The following is a 17,515-nucleotide window of genomic DNA, read 5'->3' on the forward strand; positions in this document are numbered from 1 at the left end:
TCTCAAAGGACAGTGTCCAGGGTTTAGAACATACCAGTCTCAAGATGAAGATGAATCATTTTAGTTAGTTATCACTCATACTCTGCCAAATTTGTAAAAGAGTTGTCATTATTTATCCATAACTTGACTATATATAACATTTAATAGAAAGTATAGTCAGTTGAACCCATTTAATGTATTCAAGCCAGCAATTTGTAAGCCATCCTTTTCCATGCTATTTAAACTTGTCTGGCAGGTGAGGCATGGTGGATCATGCCTGTAATCCCAACACTGTGGAAGGTTGGGGTGGGAGGATTGCTTGAGTCCAAGAGTTCAAGACCAGCCTGGGCAACATAGTAAGACCTCACTTCTACCACAAAAGAAAACCAAAATTAGACAGATCTGGTGGCATGTGCCTACAGTTCCAGCTACTCAGGGGGCTGAGGCAGGAAGATTGCTTGAACCCAGGAGATCAAAGGTGCAGTGAGCCAAGACTGCACCACTGTACTCCAGCCTGGGCAACAGAGTGAGACCTTGTCTCAGGAAAAAAAAATTGTCTGACAAATGTGCTTCTTACATTTATTTATAATTTATTGAGGGTCAACTGAAAATATGGTAGGCCCCTGTGTTAAGCACATTTATATGTATTTTTCTTTTTTATCTATTTTTATAACAACTTTATGAGGTAGGCATCATAATTATCCTTATTTTCCAGATGATAAAGCTGAAGCATAATCAAGTTAATCAATTTGCCCAAAGTCACCCAGATAGGAAACTAAGACTTAGAAAGCTTAAGAAATTCCCAAGTTCCTACAGCTAGTCACCAATGGAACTGGGACTCCAATCAGGGCAAATATCCTAGAGAACATACTCTTAACACACTGTAACAGCTGTAGCATTCTATCCCCTGATTATGTTATGAATTACAAAGGACGAGCAAGGGTAAGGAATACTAAGCCTCAATTAGTCAATTATTCAGGGGAATGAAGTGGCATGTGAAACTTATATGTCTTACAAAAAGCAGTTGGAATAATCTTGTTGGTTAAGGTAAAAAAGAAATTATCTTCTACTTCTTGCTACCTCTGGTTTTGCATTCTTCTGTAAAAAAAATTGCTTAATACACTAAATTAATTCACATTTGAACTAACTTGTCCTTTGATATTCTGACTGTCTCATAATTTTACAGAAATCTTGCTTGCTCCTAGACAATTACATGGAGACTATACTGAATCCTTACATAATCAACGTCACACTAGCAGCCAAAATGTGTAGCCAAGTGCTTTGCCAGGAGCAAGGAGTGTGTATAAGGAAAGACTGGAATTCAAGTGACTATCTTCACCTCAACCCAGATAATTTTGCTATTCAACTTGAGAAAGGTGGAAAGTTCACAGTACGTGGAAAACCGACACTTGAAGACCTGGAGCAATTTTCTGAAAAATTTTATTGCAGCTGTTATAGCACCTTGAGTTGTAAGGAGAAAGCTGATGTAAAAGACACTGATGCTGTTGATGTGTGTATTGCTGATGGTGTCTGTATAGATGCCTTTCTAAAACCTCCCATGGAGACAGAAGAATCTCAAATTTTCTACAATGCCTCACCCTCCACACTATCTGCCACAATGTTCATTGTTAGTATTTTGTTTCTTATCATTTCTTCTGTAGTGAGTTTATAATTGCACAGGTTAGCTGAAATGAACAATATGTCCATCTTAAAGTGTGCCTTTTCGACTAATTAAATCTTTGAAAAGAAAAGCTCTCGTTGAAAGATCATTTTTGGAAAGTTCTTTCTGAATAACTATACCTAGGAAATGACGATTTCCTTTGAACTTGACAAACACTGCTATATTGTATGAATTCTCAACCATGAGTTCAGGGATTTGTATTCCAGGAATCAATAGCTTATGTAAATTCTGCCGTTTAGAGTACAGAAACTCATATTATCTGTTTCACTTGCAAAACTGCCAGGATTGTTTTAACACTATCATTCTGCACAAGATACTGACATTTTGATAAAATAAAACGATATAGAATGTTGAAGAACTCGAAAGTGAAAACCCTTTCAATACAAGCCATCAATAACATTTAGAGTGCTTGGATATTTCTATTTCTCCTCTGCTCAGAATCAAGAGAGAGAGGGAGAAGGAAAAAGTTTGGGTGGAAAAGAAGAAAACAAAAGGAGGGAAGAGATAAGGGAAAAGTATTAGTATTTTTTGCTTTCTCTGGTGCCATTGAAGACTCTAATTTGTACAGGATCGAAAGGAATATTTTCAGCATATACAATTAACCTTCGACTTTCTTTGAAAGCGCAGAGCAGTTGTACCTAAATTCCTTACCTAGTCTGACCTGTACAAATACTACTACTGCCTCCTTCCTTTCCCCATGCCTCCCTAGAAACAAAAAGAGATGAGACCACATATTCCAAATCCATTCAGCTAGGTACTCTCAAATTATGACACAAGTCATTAGGATCTTAATTTTTTTGAGGCATTACATTTTCCGTGAAAAAAAAGGAAAATGTTTTACTTGTTACAGATCTCATTTCTTTATGTTTAAGCTTTGTTTAATATCTGAAATGAAACTGAGCTCTAAAAAACAATAAAAATAATTCAAATTATTATTATGCATTTTTTAAAAATTAAAAAAATTTATTATGCATTTTTAAGGCTGAAATTTTTAAAATTGAACCACTTGTATAGTCTTTTACATTATGTTAGCTTAAAATCTTTTTTATTTTTTTCTCTTTTTAGTTGACGTGTACTAATTGTACATATTTATGGGGTAGAGAGTGATATTTTGATACATGCATACAATGTGTAATGATCATGGTAATAAGGATAACCAGCACCTCAAACATTTATTTGTGTTGGGAACATGTAAGATTCTTCTAGCTTTTTGAACATACGCAATGTTATTGCTAATTATAGTCGCCCCCCCAGTGCTATAGAACACTAGGTTTTATTCCTCCCCTCTAGCTGTTTTGTACCCATTATCTGACCTCTCCCTATCCTTCTCTCCTCCCGTCCTTCCTACCCTCTAATAGTCATAACAATAATTCCTCTCTCTGTGATTTCAATTTTTTTTAGCTCTCACATATGAGTGAGAACATGAGATGCTTGTCTTTCTGTGCTTGCCTTATTTCACATAAGATAATGGCCTCTAGTTCATCCATGTTGCTGCAACAAACAACATGACTCCATTTTTCTTATGACTGAGTAATATTCCATTGTGTATATATATCACATTTTTTAATCCATTCATCTGTTGATGGACATTTAGTCTGACTCCATACCTTGGCCATTGTGAATAGTGCTGCAATAAACACGGGATGCAGATATCTCTTTGATATACTGATTTTTTTCCTTTGGATAAATAGTGGGATTGCTGTATCCTATGTGTATTAGTCCATTTTCACACTGCTGATTAAGCCATATCCAAGACTAGGTAATTTATAAAGGAAAAGAAGTTTAAAGGACTCTTAGTTCTGCGTGGCTGGGGAGGCCTCACAATCATGGTGAAAGGCGAAAGCCACTTCTTACATGGTAGCAGCAAGAGACAATGAGAGACAAGGGAAAGGAGAAACCCCTTATGAAATCATCAGATCTTGAGAGACTTACTCACTACCACGAGAACAGTACGGGGGAAATCTGTCACCATGATTCAATTATCTCCCACTGGATCCCTCCCACAACATGTGGGAATTATGGGAGCTACAAATCAAGATGAGATTTGAGTGGGCTCACAGCCAAACCGTATCACTATGGTAGTTCTATTTTTAGTTTTCTAAGAAACCTCCATACCATTTTTCATAACAGCAGGACTAATTTACATTCTCACCAAGAGTTCCCTTTTCCCACATCCTTGCCAGTGCTTGCTATATTTTGTTTTTTGATAATAGCAATTCTAACTGGGGTGAAGGATATCTTATTGTGGTTTTGATTTGCGTTTCCCTGGTGATTAGTAAAGATGAGTATTTTTTTCATAGACCTCTTGGTCACTTGTATGTTTTGACAGATGTCTACTCAGATCCTGCAGCAATTTTTTGATTAGGTTGATTTTGCTGTTGAATTGTTTGAGTTCCTCGTATATTTTATATATTAATCAATTGTCAGATGCATAGTTTCCAAATATTTTCTCCCATTCTACAGATTTTTGCTTTACTCTGTTCATTGCTTTTCCTTTGCCATGCAGAAGCTTTTTAGTTTGTTATAGTCCCTTTTGCCTATTTTTGTTTTTGTCACCTGTACTTTTATAGTTTTACCCATAAAATCTTTGCCTTGACCAATGTCCTGAAGTGTTTTCTCAATATTTTCTTCCAGTAGTTTTATAGTTTCAGGTCTTAACATTTAAGTCTTTAATCAATTTTGAGTTGTGAAAATTTTTTTTATTCTATAAAGTCATTGCTGCTCATTATGAAACAATACTAAGTGGAAAACTAAAAGTTTCCTTCTCTCTTCCTTCTATGAGTGGCAACTCCTGGTTTCAGTTTTTTTGTACATAATTCTGTAAATTTGCTAATAATATGGAAGCAAATGTGTGTGTATATATACACAAATAACACACTGGGCTCTGGTGCCATAATTTTTGATAACTTGCTTTCCATATAGCAATATATTTTGGGTGTTTGTCCATATCAGTACATTTTTGTACTGACCACATCATGCCAACCACTATATGAAAATTTTAAAGGAAAGTTCTTGTTAGTGAATATTTATTTTATGGAAACTTTTTTCTCTACCAAAAATTTTATAGTTAATATCATGTACATATATACCTTGGCATACTTTTGCCAGGATGAAATGGAATTGCTGATGTGAAGGGTACATACATTTTAATTTAGATAGATACTGCAAAATTATCTTTCAAAAAATTTTGTTCCAATTAATGATCTCACTAATAGAGATGAACAACAGTGGTCTTTTGTACAATTCTGCAGTCATTGTTCACCTAAGTTCACCTGATAGGTGAAAATGACATATCATTTTAACTTGGTTTCTAATCAGTAATGTTGCCATTTTTTTCATAGTTTATTATGGGTATCTTTTATTTTTTTTCAGAGTAAACTTTGTTTTCTCATTTATACTTAAATTCGATTTTAGTAGACCGCTGCCATTTCTAAAATTTAAGATAAGGCTTTTTAGATACCATTAGATTATAGTATGAAAAGAGAAACCAAAGATTAGCATTAAAAAGAACATTTTATTTTTTTATCCCTTTATATTTTATATGTGGCATTTGTCTATGATAATCATCATTATATTTTTAAAGTACATCAGTTACAAAGAATTACAAATTCATCTATCTGCTGACTCTCATTGCTTTTATAAAGGCATAAGGCTATACAAAGTTTTGGCAAATTACTTTTTTATAAGAAATATCATTTAAATAAAATCCAAAAGTTCATGAGCTGTTAGTTTTTCATGGGAAGCCCAATTCTTGGTAGCAGGATATAGGGAGAAGAGCAAGCTAATCCCAGTTTAGCAATTTGTAAACTGCTGACTTTGGGAAACTTACTTAACCTCTCTGAGTTTATTTCCTCAAATAGAAGGTCAATTATTTAGAAGACTAGAGAAAGTAAACAAAAGTTAGCTAGTACAGTGCTTGTTATAAGAATGGTACGTGCTCAATACATAGCAATGATTATTTATTTGGAGAATGTATCTAGTTTCCAAAATTTTCCCTCTATTTGATGATTTAAGGTTTATATTTGAAATATAAAATTGACTTAATATTTTTATAAGACAGTATATTAAGTAAAATGTATTTATAACATCTTTAATTTGACTGAAAACTACAAATTATCTAATTTAAGCACTGTGTGCCATTTTTTAAAAATACTATATTAGATGTACATGTCAATTATCAGAAAAATATTGGGACCTCCCTGAAGGTCTTTATATTATCACTGATGCATTACATCTGTAATTAGACTCTATAAATATTTAAAACTTTATGCTAATATAACTTTGCTCATTTATTTGGTTTCTAATCATTTCAATACAGGATATATTTAATAATAAACCTCAAAGTAGTAGGTGGAATACATAATTTTTATTATGTATCACATATCACTTCTTTTATTCTAATTTGCTAATCCTAGATAACAGATATAAGGACAAGGATAAATATACAATTATGTAATTTTTAGACTATATCATTATAAATGATTTTATTTTTCTCTGCTAGATTTTAAATTTTTGACTTTTTAAAAATTTTTAGTTTTTAAGAGACAAGGTATCTTGCCATTTGACTCTGTTGCTTAGGCTGGGATGCACTAGCATGGTGATAACTCATTGTAACCTTGAACTCCTGAGTTCAACGGATCCTCCCGCCTCAGCCTCCTTAGTAGCTGAAAGTGCAGGTGTGACCACAGGTGTGACCCACCACATGCGGCACTACTAGGTTTTAATTAAAGACTGGAGGTAAAGACATTTCTGGGTTTAATATACTGTGCTTATCACTTCGTAAAAGTAGGAAAAACCATTAAAACTGTAATATGTATTATACAAATGGTTTTGAGGGCTGAGCAGCCAAAAATAAATGTATAATTTTTGTATCCTGTAGGAAACCTTAGTCCCTGAATAGTTAGAGTTGACTTTAGTGACAAATACTTTTAGTGATGTTCTGTTTCCACGTGATGCTGACAATTAGTCTGACTGAAATTGTTAATCACCACTTCACAATTCTTCATAAATAAGAAGAGCTTCTGTTTATTATACAACAATCATATGCTTTACATGCAACTTCTCATTTAATTATTTTTTTCCAGTTGAAATAACTACACCTTAGATAAGTGACTTGCCCTGGGTCAGACAGCTAATAAGTCCTAGAGGCTGAAAGAAGATCGGAGTGGGTGGCTTTGACTCCCAAGCCTGTGCATTCCACCATTATACAATACTGCTCCTGCAAGGATGTGAAGTCAAGTAACATTATAACACAAGGGAACTAGTTCCTATTCCTTTTCACTCCAGGCTTCAGAATAGCTTCTGACCATAGGTATCCATCCATCATGAAGAATTTTTCTTTTGTTGCAATCGCTTTTGGCGTTTTCTTCATGAAATCTTTGCCCTTGCCTATGCCCTGAATGGTATTGTCTAGATTTTCTTCTAGGGTTTTTACAGTTTTGGGTTTTACATGTAAGTCTTTAATTCATCTTAAGTTAATTTTTGTATAAAGTATAAGGAAGGGAGTCCAGTTTCAATTTTCTGCATATGGCTACCCAGTTCTCCCAGCACCATTTATGAAATAGGGAATCCTTTCCCCATTGCTTATTTTTGTCAGGTTTGTTGAAGATCAGATGGTTGCAGATGTGTGGTCTTATTTCTGAGTTCTCTATTCTGTTCCATTGATCTATGTGTTTATTTTGTACCACTACAATGCTATTTTGGTTACTGTAGCCTTGTTGTATAGTTTGAAATCAGATAGGGTATTGCCTCCAGTTTTGCTCTTTTTGTTTAGGATTGTCTTGCCTGTTTGGGCTCCTTTTCCATTCCTTGTGAATTTTAAAATAGTTTTTTCTAATTCTGTGACAAATGTCAATGATAGTTTAATGGGAATAGCATTGCATCTATAAATTACTTTGGGTGATATGGCCATTTTAACAATATTGACAAATGGAATCTAATTAAACTAAAGAGCTTCTGAACAGCAAAAGAAACTATCATCAAAGGAATAACCTAGTAGAATGGGAGAAAATTTTTGTAATCTGACCATCTGACAAAGATCTAATATCCATAGTCTACAAGGAACTTACACAAATACACAAGAAAAAAACAAACAATCCCATTAAGAAGTGGGCAAAGGATGTGAACAGATATTTCTTGAAAGAAGACATTCATGTGGCCAACAAACAAATGAAAAAAAGCTCAACATCACAGATCATTAGAGAAATGAAAATCAAAACCACAATGAGATACCATCTCACACCAGTCAGAATGGCAATTATTAAAAAATCAAGAAACAACAGATGCTGGTGAGGTTGCGGAGAAAAAGGAACACGTTTACACTGTTGGGGAGTATGCAAATTAGTTCAACCACTGCGAAAGACAATGTGGCTATTACTCAAAGATCTAGAAACAGAAATAATATTTGATCCAGCAATCCCATTACTGGCTATATATCCAAAGGAATATAAATCATTCTATTATAAAGACACATGCACATGTATGTTCATTGCAGCCTTATTCACAATAGCAAAGACGTAATCAACCTAAATGCCTATCAATGATAGACTAGATAAAGAAAATGTGGTACATATACACCATGGAATACTATGCAGCTATAAAAAGGAATGAGATTATGTCCTTTGCAGGGACATGGATGGAGCTGGAAGCTGTTATCCTCAGCAAACTAACACAGTAACAGAAAACCAAACACCATATGTTCTTACTTACAAATGGGAGCTGAACAATGAGAACACATGGGCACACTGGGAAAAACAACACACACTGGGGCCTGTGTAGGGGGAGAGCATTAGGAAGAATAGCTAATGGATGCTGGGCTTAATACCCAGGTGATGGGTTGATATGTGCAGCAAACGACCATGGCACACATTTACCTATGTAACAAACCTGCACATCCTGCACATATACCCTGGAACTTAAAGGTTGAAGCAAAAAAAATACAATTTTTTTCTGAGTGCTATATCATAAGGAATAGGTTATCAAGGACTGTCTGTTAATTATTTATATACTTTCAATATGGCTTTTATGGATTAAAGGAGACACTGGCAATTGAGAAAAGAGGAAGCTTAGGTTATTAGAAGTTTGTATCACTTTAAAATTTCCTGGGCCTTGTTTATAACATACAATAATGGCAGCAGGGGGCAGTAAGATAATGGCATCAAGTCCCCTGTGCTTCTTCAACAGTAACATTTCTGTGTCCTTGAAGCCTTTTAGTTTCAGCAAACAGAAATAATAGCTAGTCACAGTGCTAGTCACAGTACGTATCCTGAAGGAAATCAGCCAGCTTATATTTCAGATAAATCTGGTATTACAATGCTAAAAACACTATATGCACAATGTTGCTGTTTTGTGATTGTCTGCAAGTTCTCCTGTGTCCTTGAAAGACAATTTTAAAAATGTACTTATAAAACTGATTTAAACTTTTTTTCTACAAGTAAATTAATTTTGTGGTTATTTTGTCAGTGAGGGAAATGGTAGGGTAGGAAACTAAGTGATTGTATATTCCCTGTGATTGTTTTATATATTCTTATTAGGTATGCTGATAATTTTAAAACGTAGACTCCAATGTAGTATTTGTGAAACAGCATGGTGTCTGTGCGTGTGTGTGTGCATGTGTACACATGTGTGAGTGTATGTATGTATGTGTGTGTGAGAGAGATGGAGAGAGTGTGAGAGCCTCTGGAGATTGCTGAAATGCAAGAAGGAAGGGGGATGTGGTGGAAGATGGGAGTTGGGGCTGGAAAGGTAGGTGTCAGATATGAAGTGTCTTCTGGGGTGATGTTAGTGAAACAGCAATTTATCCTTTAGCCCGGATTGAAATGGCCAGATTTGTATTTTAAATCTGCAGAGAAAGCACATTGTGGAGAAACTGGGTCTTTGAGTCTGGAGGCAGGAAAACTAGTTAGAAGGCTATTGCCATTATCTAGGCCAGGGAGGATAAAGTCTTGAATTAGGAAAGTATTAGGGATAGAGAGAAAAGGATAGAATTAGAAATCAATACTTGGATGATTGGATGTGGGAGGGTCAAGGGAAAGCAAGGAACCTAATTTTTTGCAGGGCATATAAGCCCCAAAATTGGGGCTTAGCCTAGGAAGTTTCTTGGCTTTGCTCAGGAAAGAATTCAAGAGTGACCCAGAGGCAGAAGAAAACAGCTTTACTGAGGTGGCAGTGTTAGAGCTTCATGACTGCTGCTGCAGAGCAGGGCTTGAGAGTAGCTGCTGAGGGGCAGTTCTGCAGTCGTATATACACCCACTTATAATTATATGCAAACTGAGAGCAGGTTATTCAGAAATTTCTAGAAAAGGGGTGGTTACTTCTGAGCTATTGGCATGCAAAGAGAAGGCAACTTCCAGGTGTTGCCATGGCAATGAAAAACTGTCATGACGCTGGCAGGCGTGTCTTATGGAGAATTGCTTTTGGTGCCTCTTTCATGTTTCAGCTAATCTTCAATCTGATCTGGAGTAAAGTCTTGCCTCCTAACCTCAATCTGACACCAAGTTCCTTGCTAGGACAATGTCATCGAGTCCTGAGAAAGGAGCACAGGTGGAGAAGCAGGTTTGGGGGATTAGGTTTTGAGCATGTTGTATTTGAGGTGGCTGTAGGGTATCTTGACAATTTTTTTTTTTTCCAAAGCCATGTGATCTCAAAGCTCAATAAAAAGATAAGGGCAGTGTCTTTAACAATGGATAATAATAGAGAGAGATAGTGTGTCTAATAGCTTGAAAATATGGTTTCTAGAGCCAGACTACCTGAGTTTGAGTTCTAGGCCCATCGTTCATTGGGTGTGTAAGCTTGAGCAGTTTACATAACTTGTCCATGCCTTTGTTTCTTCATCTGTGTGAGAATGAAATGAATGGATATGTGTAAGCTCTTTGATCAGTACTTGGTACATAGTAAGCACCATACGCTTGTATTGTTGTTATTTTTATTTTAGCTCATATTTTTTGATTACTTGCTCTGGGCCAGGCCTGTGTTAAGAAATAATAGGCATTTTCTCATTTAATCTCCATAATACCCTGTGATGGTGACGCTGTTATTATCTGAAGAAATTGAGACCTTACTCTGACGAACTTTCCCAAAGTAAACCACTAGAAAACAAGGGCTAGGGTCAAGATGCAAACCAAGGTTGGCATGCCCATTTTTAAAATGGGATTATTTGGTTTTTTACCGTAGAGTTGTTTGAGTTCCTTATATATTCTGGATATTAGTCCCTAGTCAGATGAACAGTTCACAAATATTTTCTCTCACTCAGCAAGTTATCTCTTCACTCTGTTGGTTGTTGACTTTGCAGCACAGAAGGCTTTCATTTAACATAGTTCCATTTGTCTGTTTTTGGTTTTGTTGCTTGTGCTTTTGAGGTCTTAGCCATAAATTCTGTACCCAGGCCAATGTAGTGAAGCATTTCTCCTATGTTTTATGCTAGTATTTTTCTAGTTTGGGGTCTTATGTTTGAGTCTTTAATATATCTTGAGTTGATTTTTGTATATGTTGAGAGATAGGGGTACATTCTCGTTCTTCTGCGTGTGGATATCCAGTTCTCCCAGCACCATTTATTGAAAAGGGTGTCTTTTCCCCAATATATCTTCTTGGCACGTTTGTCAAAAATCAGCTGGCCATAGAAACATGGATTTATTTCTGGGTTCTCTGTCCTGTTTTGTTGGTCTATGTGTCTGTTTTTATACTAATACCATGCTGTCTCTTTTGGTTACTATAACCTTGTAGTATATTTTGAAGTCAGGTAGTGTGATGCCTCCAGCTTTGTTCCTTTTGCTCAGGATTGTTTTGGGCTATTTGGGCTTTTTTTTTTTTTTGATTCACCCACATTTTAAGATTGTTTCTTCTATTTATGTGAAAAATGACATTGGTATTTTGATAGGGATTGCATCGAATCTATAGATTGTTTTGGATAGAATATCTAATAGCTTTGATGTATGGTGAAGGCACTGAGAACTTGGAACCTCAGAGCTAGCTCTGTGTTTTAAGAGAGGTTTCTCTTTTTCCTAGAGTGGTGGTCACATGAATCGATAAATCATATCTTCTTCTATGCCCCAGCTTAGTGTTTCCTCAAGTCCTTTAGTCCGGGTTCACTTTCTTCACCTGAAGTCTCCTGGGATTTATTCTGTATATCTCCATTAGTTTGCTAGTGATGCTATAACAAAGTGCCACAGACTAGGTGGCTTAAACAACAGAAATTAATTTTCTTATGGTTTTCTTACAGTGGAGGCTGGAAGTCTGGGATCAAGGTATTAGCAGAATGGGTTTCTTCTGAGAGTCATGAGGGAAAAATGTGTTTCAGGCCTCTTCCCTTGGCTTATAGGTGACTATCTTCTCCTTGTGTCTTCCATATGTTTCTGTCTGTGACCATGTTTCTTCCCCTTATAAGGACACCAGTCATGTTGGATTGGAGAACACTCTAAAGACCTCATTTTCACTTAATTACCTCTTACAGATCCTGTCTTCAAATAAGGTCACATTCTAAGATACTAGGGTTTAAGGCTGGGTGCAGTGGCTAATGCTTGTTATCCCAGAGTTTGGGAGGACAAGAGAGGAGGATTGCTCAAGGCCAGGAGTTCAAGGCCAGCCTGGACAGCACAGTGAGATCCCATCTGTACTACTACTACTAATAATAATAATTATAGTAAGGCACTAGGGTTTAAGAACTTCAGCATATGAATTTTGAAAGGACACAGTTCAGTCCATAACAAAATCAGTACCCTTAGGATGTTTATTTTAATTAATAAAGACTTTAACTTTGAGGAATCCAGTATACAAATGCATGCACTACAAGTAAAGAAACATATTCTATTCCATACTTTTGTGGTAGCAAACAAAGGAAATACATTTTTGTTCTACATCCTCCCAGTCTGGTCTTCCTTTTCCAATTCATTAGATACTAAATAAAGAGGTTTTCTTCCTTCACTTTATAAGGAATACAGTTTTGAACTCAGTTTTAAAATTAAAATCCATATATGTTTCTGTTTACTCAGGTAACTCTGTCTCATGATCAATATCCTTTAGGAAATGAAAAAACCATGACTATCATCACCAGCATCCTTGGGTATTAAGTGCAGTCACTCTCCTAGATGCTGTGGGGAGAAGGCAAGTTACAAAGATAGACCTTCCCTCAAGATAATCAGATTTTCATGGTATTATCCTCAACCTTTTTGACATCATGGAGGCTTTGGGAATCTGATGAAGCCTATCGATTTTCTTCCAGAAGATATTTATATAAGATTATAAGAAAAATTATGTACAGAGCTTATTTTATTGCATTGGATCAAAATGCCGTTTATAAAGAATTATGCCTTTTCCATCAATTTTAGCATGGAAAAATAATTTCAGGCAATATGCTTAAAAATTGGGGGAAGAAAAAGAGAAATCCATAGTGTATAAATAAAAATAAATTTCGGTTTTGCTGAAAAATAAATTTTAATGAGAAAGCATCTCTTCCTTATCTTTTTTTTTCTTCTTTTTTTTTGGCGATGGAGTTTCACTCTTTTTGACCAGGCTGGAGTGCAATGGCATGATCTTGGCTCACTGCAACCTCTGTCTCCTAGATTCAAGTGATTCTCCTGCCTTAGGATCCCAAGTAGCTGGGATTAGAGGCGTGCACCACTACGCCCAGCTAATTTTTGTATTTTTAGTAGATATGGGGCTTCACCATGTTGGCCAGGCTGGTCCTGAACTCCTGACCTCAAGTGATCCACCCGCCTCGGCCTCCCAAAGTGCTGGGATTACAGGTATGAGCCACCACACCCAGCCTCCTCTTTATTTTGAATGAGATCTGAAATTGGAGAATGGTTTTTGACATGGCAGTATGTTCACTTTCCTGTAGACTTTCTGTTTTGATGGTAACACATTCTAAAAAGCTGGGCTCACAACAGCATGTTGTAGCAAACAGAATCAGTTCAAGCTCACAGATGAGACAGTGGGCTTGTGATGAGGGAACAACAAAATATTTCAAGACTATCACTGGCTTCACATCACTGAGTTTCATCTTCAGCAAGGGGAGGTTGTTGATGTCAGCAAAGGAAGGATGAAGAGCCCATGTTTCAATTTAAGGGTTGTCTGAGCAGAAGTACTTTAAAAAGAGTTATGCTGAGGGTTGTCTGCATATTTCTATATCACGGATTTGTAAAAAAAAAAAGTTCATATTCTGCTTTCATTTTCTGTGAAAACATATTCAAAAGGCAATGATTCAAAGTCCTAGCATTAGTTGACACTTTGCTATAGACAAGCAGGACCATAGAAAGCAGTGAGTCAGATCACACTGCATAAAGATACTTCCTCCTCTAAAACTGTGAAACTCCAAGGTGTGCTACTCTGCACCACAGGTGTTCTGTTTGTTCACAAAGTGTCCAGTGAGGTTTATATGTAACAGAAGCTTATCAACATTCCAAAGATGTTGATGGATTTTAAATTCCAAAAAGGACTTGCTAAATAGGAAATCATCTTTGAAGGCATCAGCCGGCTGCATAAAGAATCTTCTAATTCCTTCATCACATGTCTCAAAATACTAATTTTAAAAAGTCAGTCATCATGGAATTATTTTATTTTATTTATTTTTTGAGATGGGGTCTCAATCTTTATCCAGGCTGGAGTGCAGTGGCGTGATCTTGGCTCACTGCAACCTCTGCCTCCTGAGCTCAAAAGATCTTCCCACCTCAGCCTATGCAGAGGAGCTGAGACCACAGGCACGTGCCACCATACCCAGGTAACTCTTTGTATGTTTGGTAGAGATATGTTGCACAGGCTGGTCTCGAACTCCTAACCTCAAGTGACCCTTGTGCCTCGGCCTCCCAAAGTGTCGGGATTACAGGAGTGAGCCACCGTGCTTGGCCAATAATTTCATTTTATATAAGCACTACTTTTACCTGCTTCTTCTGCTCAAATCACACACTAAATTATTTCTGGGGTACATAGCTTTTACCAATTACCTTGTTCCTATTTTGACACTATGCTGCTGCCTAGTGTCAAGTCAGATCAAATTTTGGCGAAGTTTTGCCTTTTCAACTCCAGCCTTCCCTTCTTAAAACAGATCTATGCTAATATATTTTTGGAACAAAAAGTAAGAGATGCCACTTCAGCGTTTTTGGCTTAATGCTCCTTCCATTAGCAAGAATGTTGTCATAAACAAAGCACCTGGGCTTTGGTATTCTATCACACATAGTAGAAAGCAAAGCCAAAGGATATTTGATATTTTTTGTTAGGTTTTTTTTGTGTGTGACATTTTTCTAACTTAAGCCAGTCCTAAAGTAAAGATAGATGCTCATCATCATCATTGCAGGACACAGATTCACTAATTCCTACCAGTGGGAAGCTGTTCTGACATATCATGACAACACTGATGAGTATACAGTGCTTGTCTACAGGAGCAGCCCATAATAGACATGAAAATAATGTGTACAGCAAGAAGATTTGGGTAAATAAAATAAAAATCACTGCTGCATATCCGTGTGCATTTCTGTTTGTGAGTGTATGTGTGCATCAGGTACATATCCACATGCCTGATTCACAGACCTCCCTTTGATGCCCTTCCGCAGACATCAGGCTAAGATCCTTACTATAAATGAGTGGATAGCCCCTTCAACTGAACCCCAAATTCAATGTGATGACAAAGATCCATATGAGCCCAATGAAAGGAGAAACCCCCTTTCCTGGTGGCCTTAGAAAAGGCTTCACAAGGACCCAGTAGATAACATTTGAGCTGCAACTTCAAGGTTGAGTAGAAGTTTATTAAGTCGAGAAGAGGAGACAGGATATTCCAGGCAGAAACTAAAAAGGGAGATGTCATAATCTGGGAAATGTCGGGGAGTGTGGATGACACTAAGAAACTAAAGAGTTATGTGGGAAATGTTTAGCTATCGAGACAGAGCTAACTGCTCAGGCTTAAATTTAACTCTACTATTTATTTCTTTGATCCTGGACAAATTATTTAATCTCTTTTTGCCTCTGTTTTCTCATTTTTAATATGGGAGAGCAGTTGGGGTCAACATGTGCTAGGCATCTTGTGTTTGCCCAAGTAGGATTTCTTTAATCCCTCCTTGCCACACTAAATACATGAATGACCTCTAAATATGGATACAGCCACTCTCCTCTTTGTTAAGGATGAGTAACAATAACAATAATAGTAGTAATTCTAGTAGATGAAATATAAGGAACCTCTACTTTATGTCAAGTATTCTAATAAGTGCTTTGCATGTATCCTCACATCTGTTCCTCATAATACTTGAGATAGAAGCTGTCATTATGTCCATGATGAGGAAATTGAGGCTTAGATATGCTAAATGACATAGCCACAATTACACAGATAGCAGTAAGAGAGTTGGGACTGAAATCAGATTTTGTCCTCTCTGCTGTGTTTTAAATTTCCCCTGGTGACTGATTTTCAATTGTATTCAGTGAACTTCATGCTCTGCCCCTCAGGTTGATGCCTCCCGTGGATGATATGCTCACATCCAACTGGCTTCTTTCCATGAAGCTGCTTCTCAGATCATCCTGACCTGCTGGCTGCACACACCTCAGTCTGAGTGCAAGTAACACATGCCTCCACTTGACCTGGAATTGAGGAAACAGCTTCAGCTAGAGCCCAGGGGTGTAGGACCCTGTTTGTCTGGGAGAAGGAATTTGAGGGACTAGTGAGCTATTGTCAGGCCTGAGTAAAATACTTTTGGCTATTGAAAGTAATAGCCAAAACCACAGTAACTTTTGCACCAACTCAGTAGTACCCCTGATACCTCTGTGTGGCATGAAACTGTATTGTAACCGCCTTGAGTTTCATTTGTATGATCAGGAAATGAAACACAGAGAGGAGAGAAAGAAAAAGAACATCAAATAATAAAATAAATTCTTTTAAAAGAGGCTCATAGCGTCGGGGCATGGTTCTTTTCTAGGGTCCATACAAACACGTGCTATTCCTTTTCTGAGGAATTCTGTCAGGCTACAACCAACGGAGGAGCCTGTTCTGCCTGGGGGAAATGACTCCAGCTGGATCAAGCTTGATTTATCTGTTGTTTATATTTTTGAATTTCCTCCTTCGTATCTTTTCCTGTAAAATTATCCATCTGGCTTAAGGTTATAGAAAGGGAGTGTTGATTTCTGCCATTTTTATTTATTTAGGTTGATTCTGTGAAGTAGCATTGTAGAGTAAACTGGGACAGAGCAGAAAACGGCGCTTGCCCATCACCCTGCTACTCTCAGGAAGATTAGGGCTAAGGATGCTGTTGTCCACAGCCCTGTAAATCTCCTGGACTCCTTTCTGACTCTGATTCTAAAACAGTGTCTGAGGCTTCCTGCCACAGTGGTGGCAGAACTATCTTCCTGCTTAAGATAGTTACGTTGAAAGTCACACAGATGGACTTTCTGGGTGGCATCATCTGCTTCTTTTAGTATCCCTCATCCACATTTTGATTATACCATATATTTTGAGATAGATTGTTGTCACTTCAAAGGCATATTTGTAGATATAAATTAGCAAGGGATTTCATTCAGCCAAGTAACATAAGAGACACTTTGGCCTGAAACCTCTCTCCCAGATTACTTTCTTTACCATAAAAAAGTATTACTACATACTCTTGCATGTAGTAACCATTGGGTCTCCCATATGAAAGCCTCTAAATGAGGAAATCAGAATAAAGAAAATATTTATATCTGAATCACTTTGAACACAAAAAGGGATGCTATACAAACAAATACTTGATTAGGGTTGCATTTGAAGTGATGGCTGGTCACACTGCAGTTTCATTTTAGTCCATTCCTACCTTGAGGAAGTTGCACCTAAAACCCAGACATGTTTAGAAGGAACCTGTGCAGCCAGGCTGCCAAGAACTTAGGTTTCCTAAGAACCAAGCAAGTTCT

General features: G+C 36.9%; 1 protein-coding gene across 6 annotated transcripts in view; it reads left to right on the forward strand.

Annotated features, from left to right (window-relative positions):
* Nucleotides 1–16,520, forward strand: part of SPAM1 (sperm adhesion molecule 1) — a 50,748-nt gene extending 34,228 nt beyond the window's left edge. For 3 of the 6 annotated variants that reach the window (XM_054559742.1, XM_054559743.2, XM_003777121.4), the window contains 3 exons: nucleotides 1,166–1,606; nucleotides 14,253–14,372; nucleotides 16,085–16,506. In XM_054559742.1, coding sequence (XP_054415717.1) covers nucleotides 1,166–1,606; nucleotides 14,253–14,372; nucleotides 16,085–16,105 — 582 coding nt within the window. In that variant the 3' untranslated portion in view covers nucleotides 16,106–16,506. Of the gene's footprint in view, nucleotides 1–1,165; nucleotides 2,560–14,252; nucleotides 14,373–16,084 lie in introns of those variants that run through there. The other 3 variants (XM_054559746.1, XM_054559745.1, XM_054559744.1) reach the window with 2 other exon arrangements.
* The last annotated feature ends 995 nt before the right edge of the window (nucleotides 16,521–17,515 follow it).

This window comes from Pongo abelii, chromosome 6 (assembly GCF_028885655.2).
Source record: "Pongo abelii isolate AG06213 chromosome 6, NHGRI_mPonAbe1-v2.0_pri, whole genome shotgun sequence".
In the NCBI taxonomy this organism is placed as follows: domain Eukaryota; kingdom Metazoa; phylum Chordata; class Mammalia; order Primates; family Hominidae; genus Pongo; species Pongo abelii.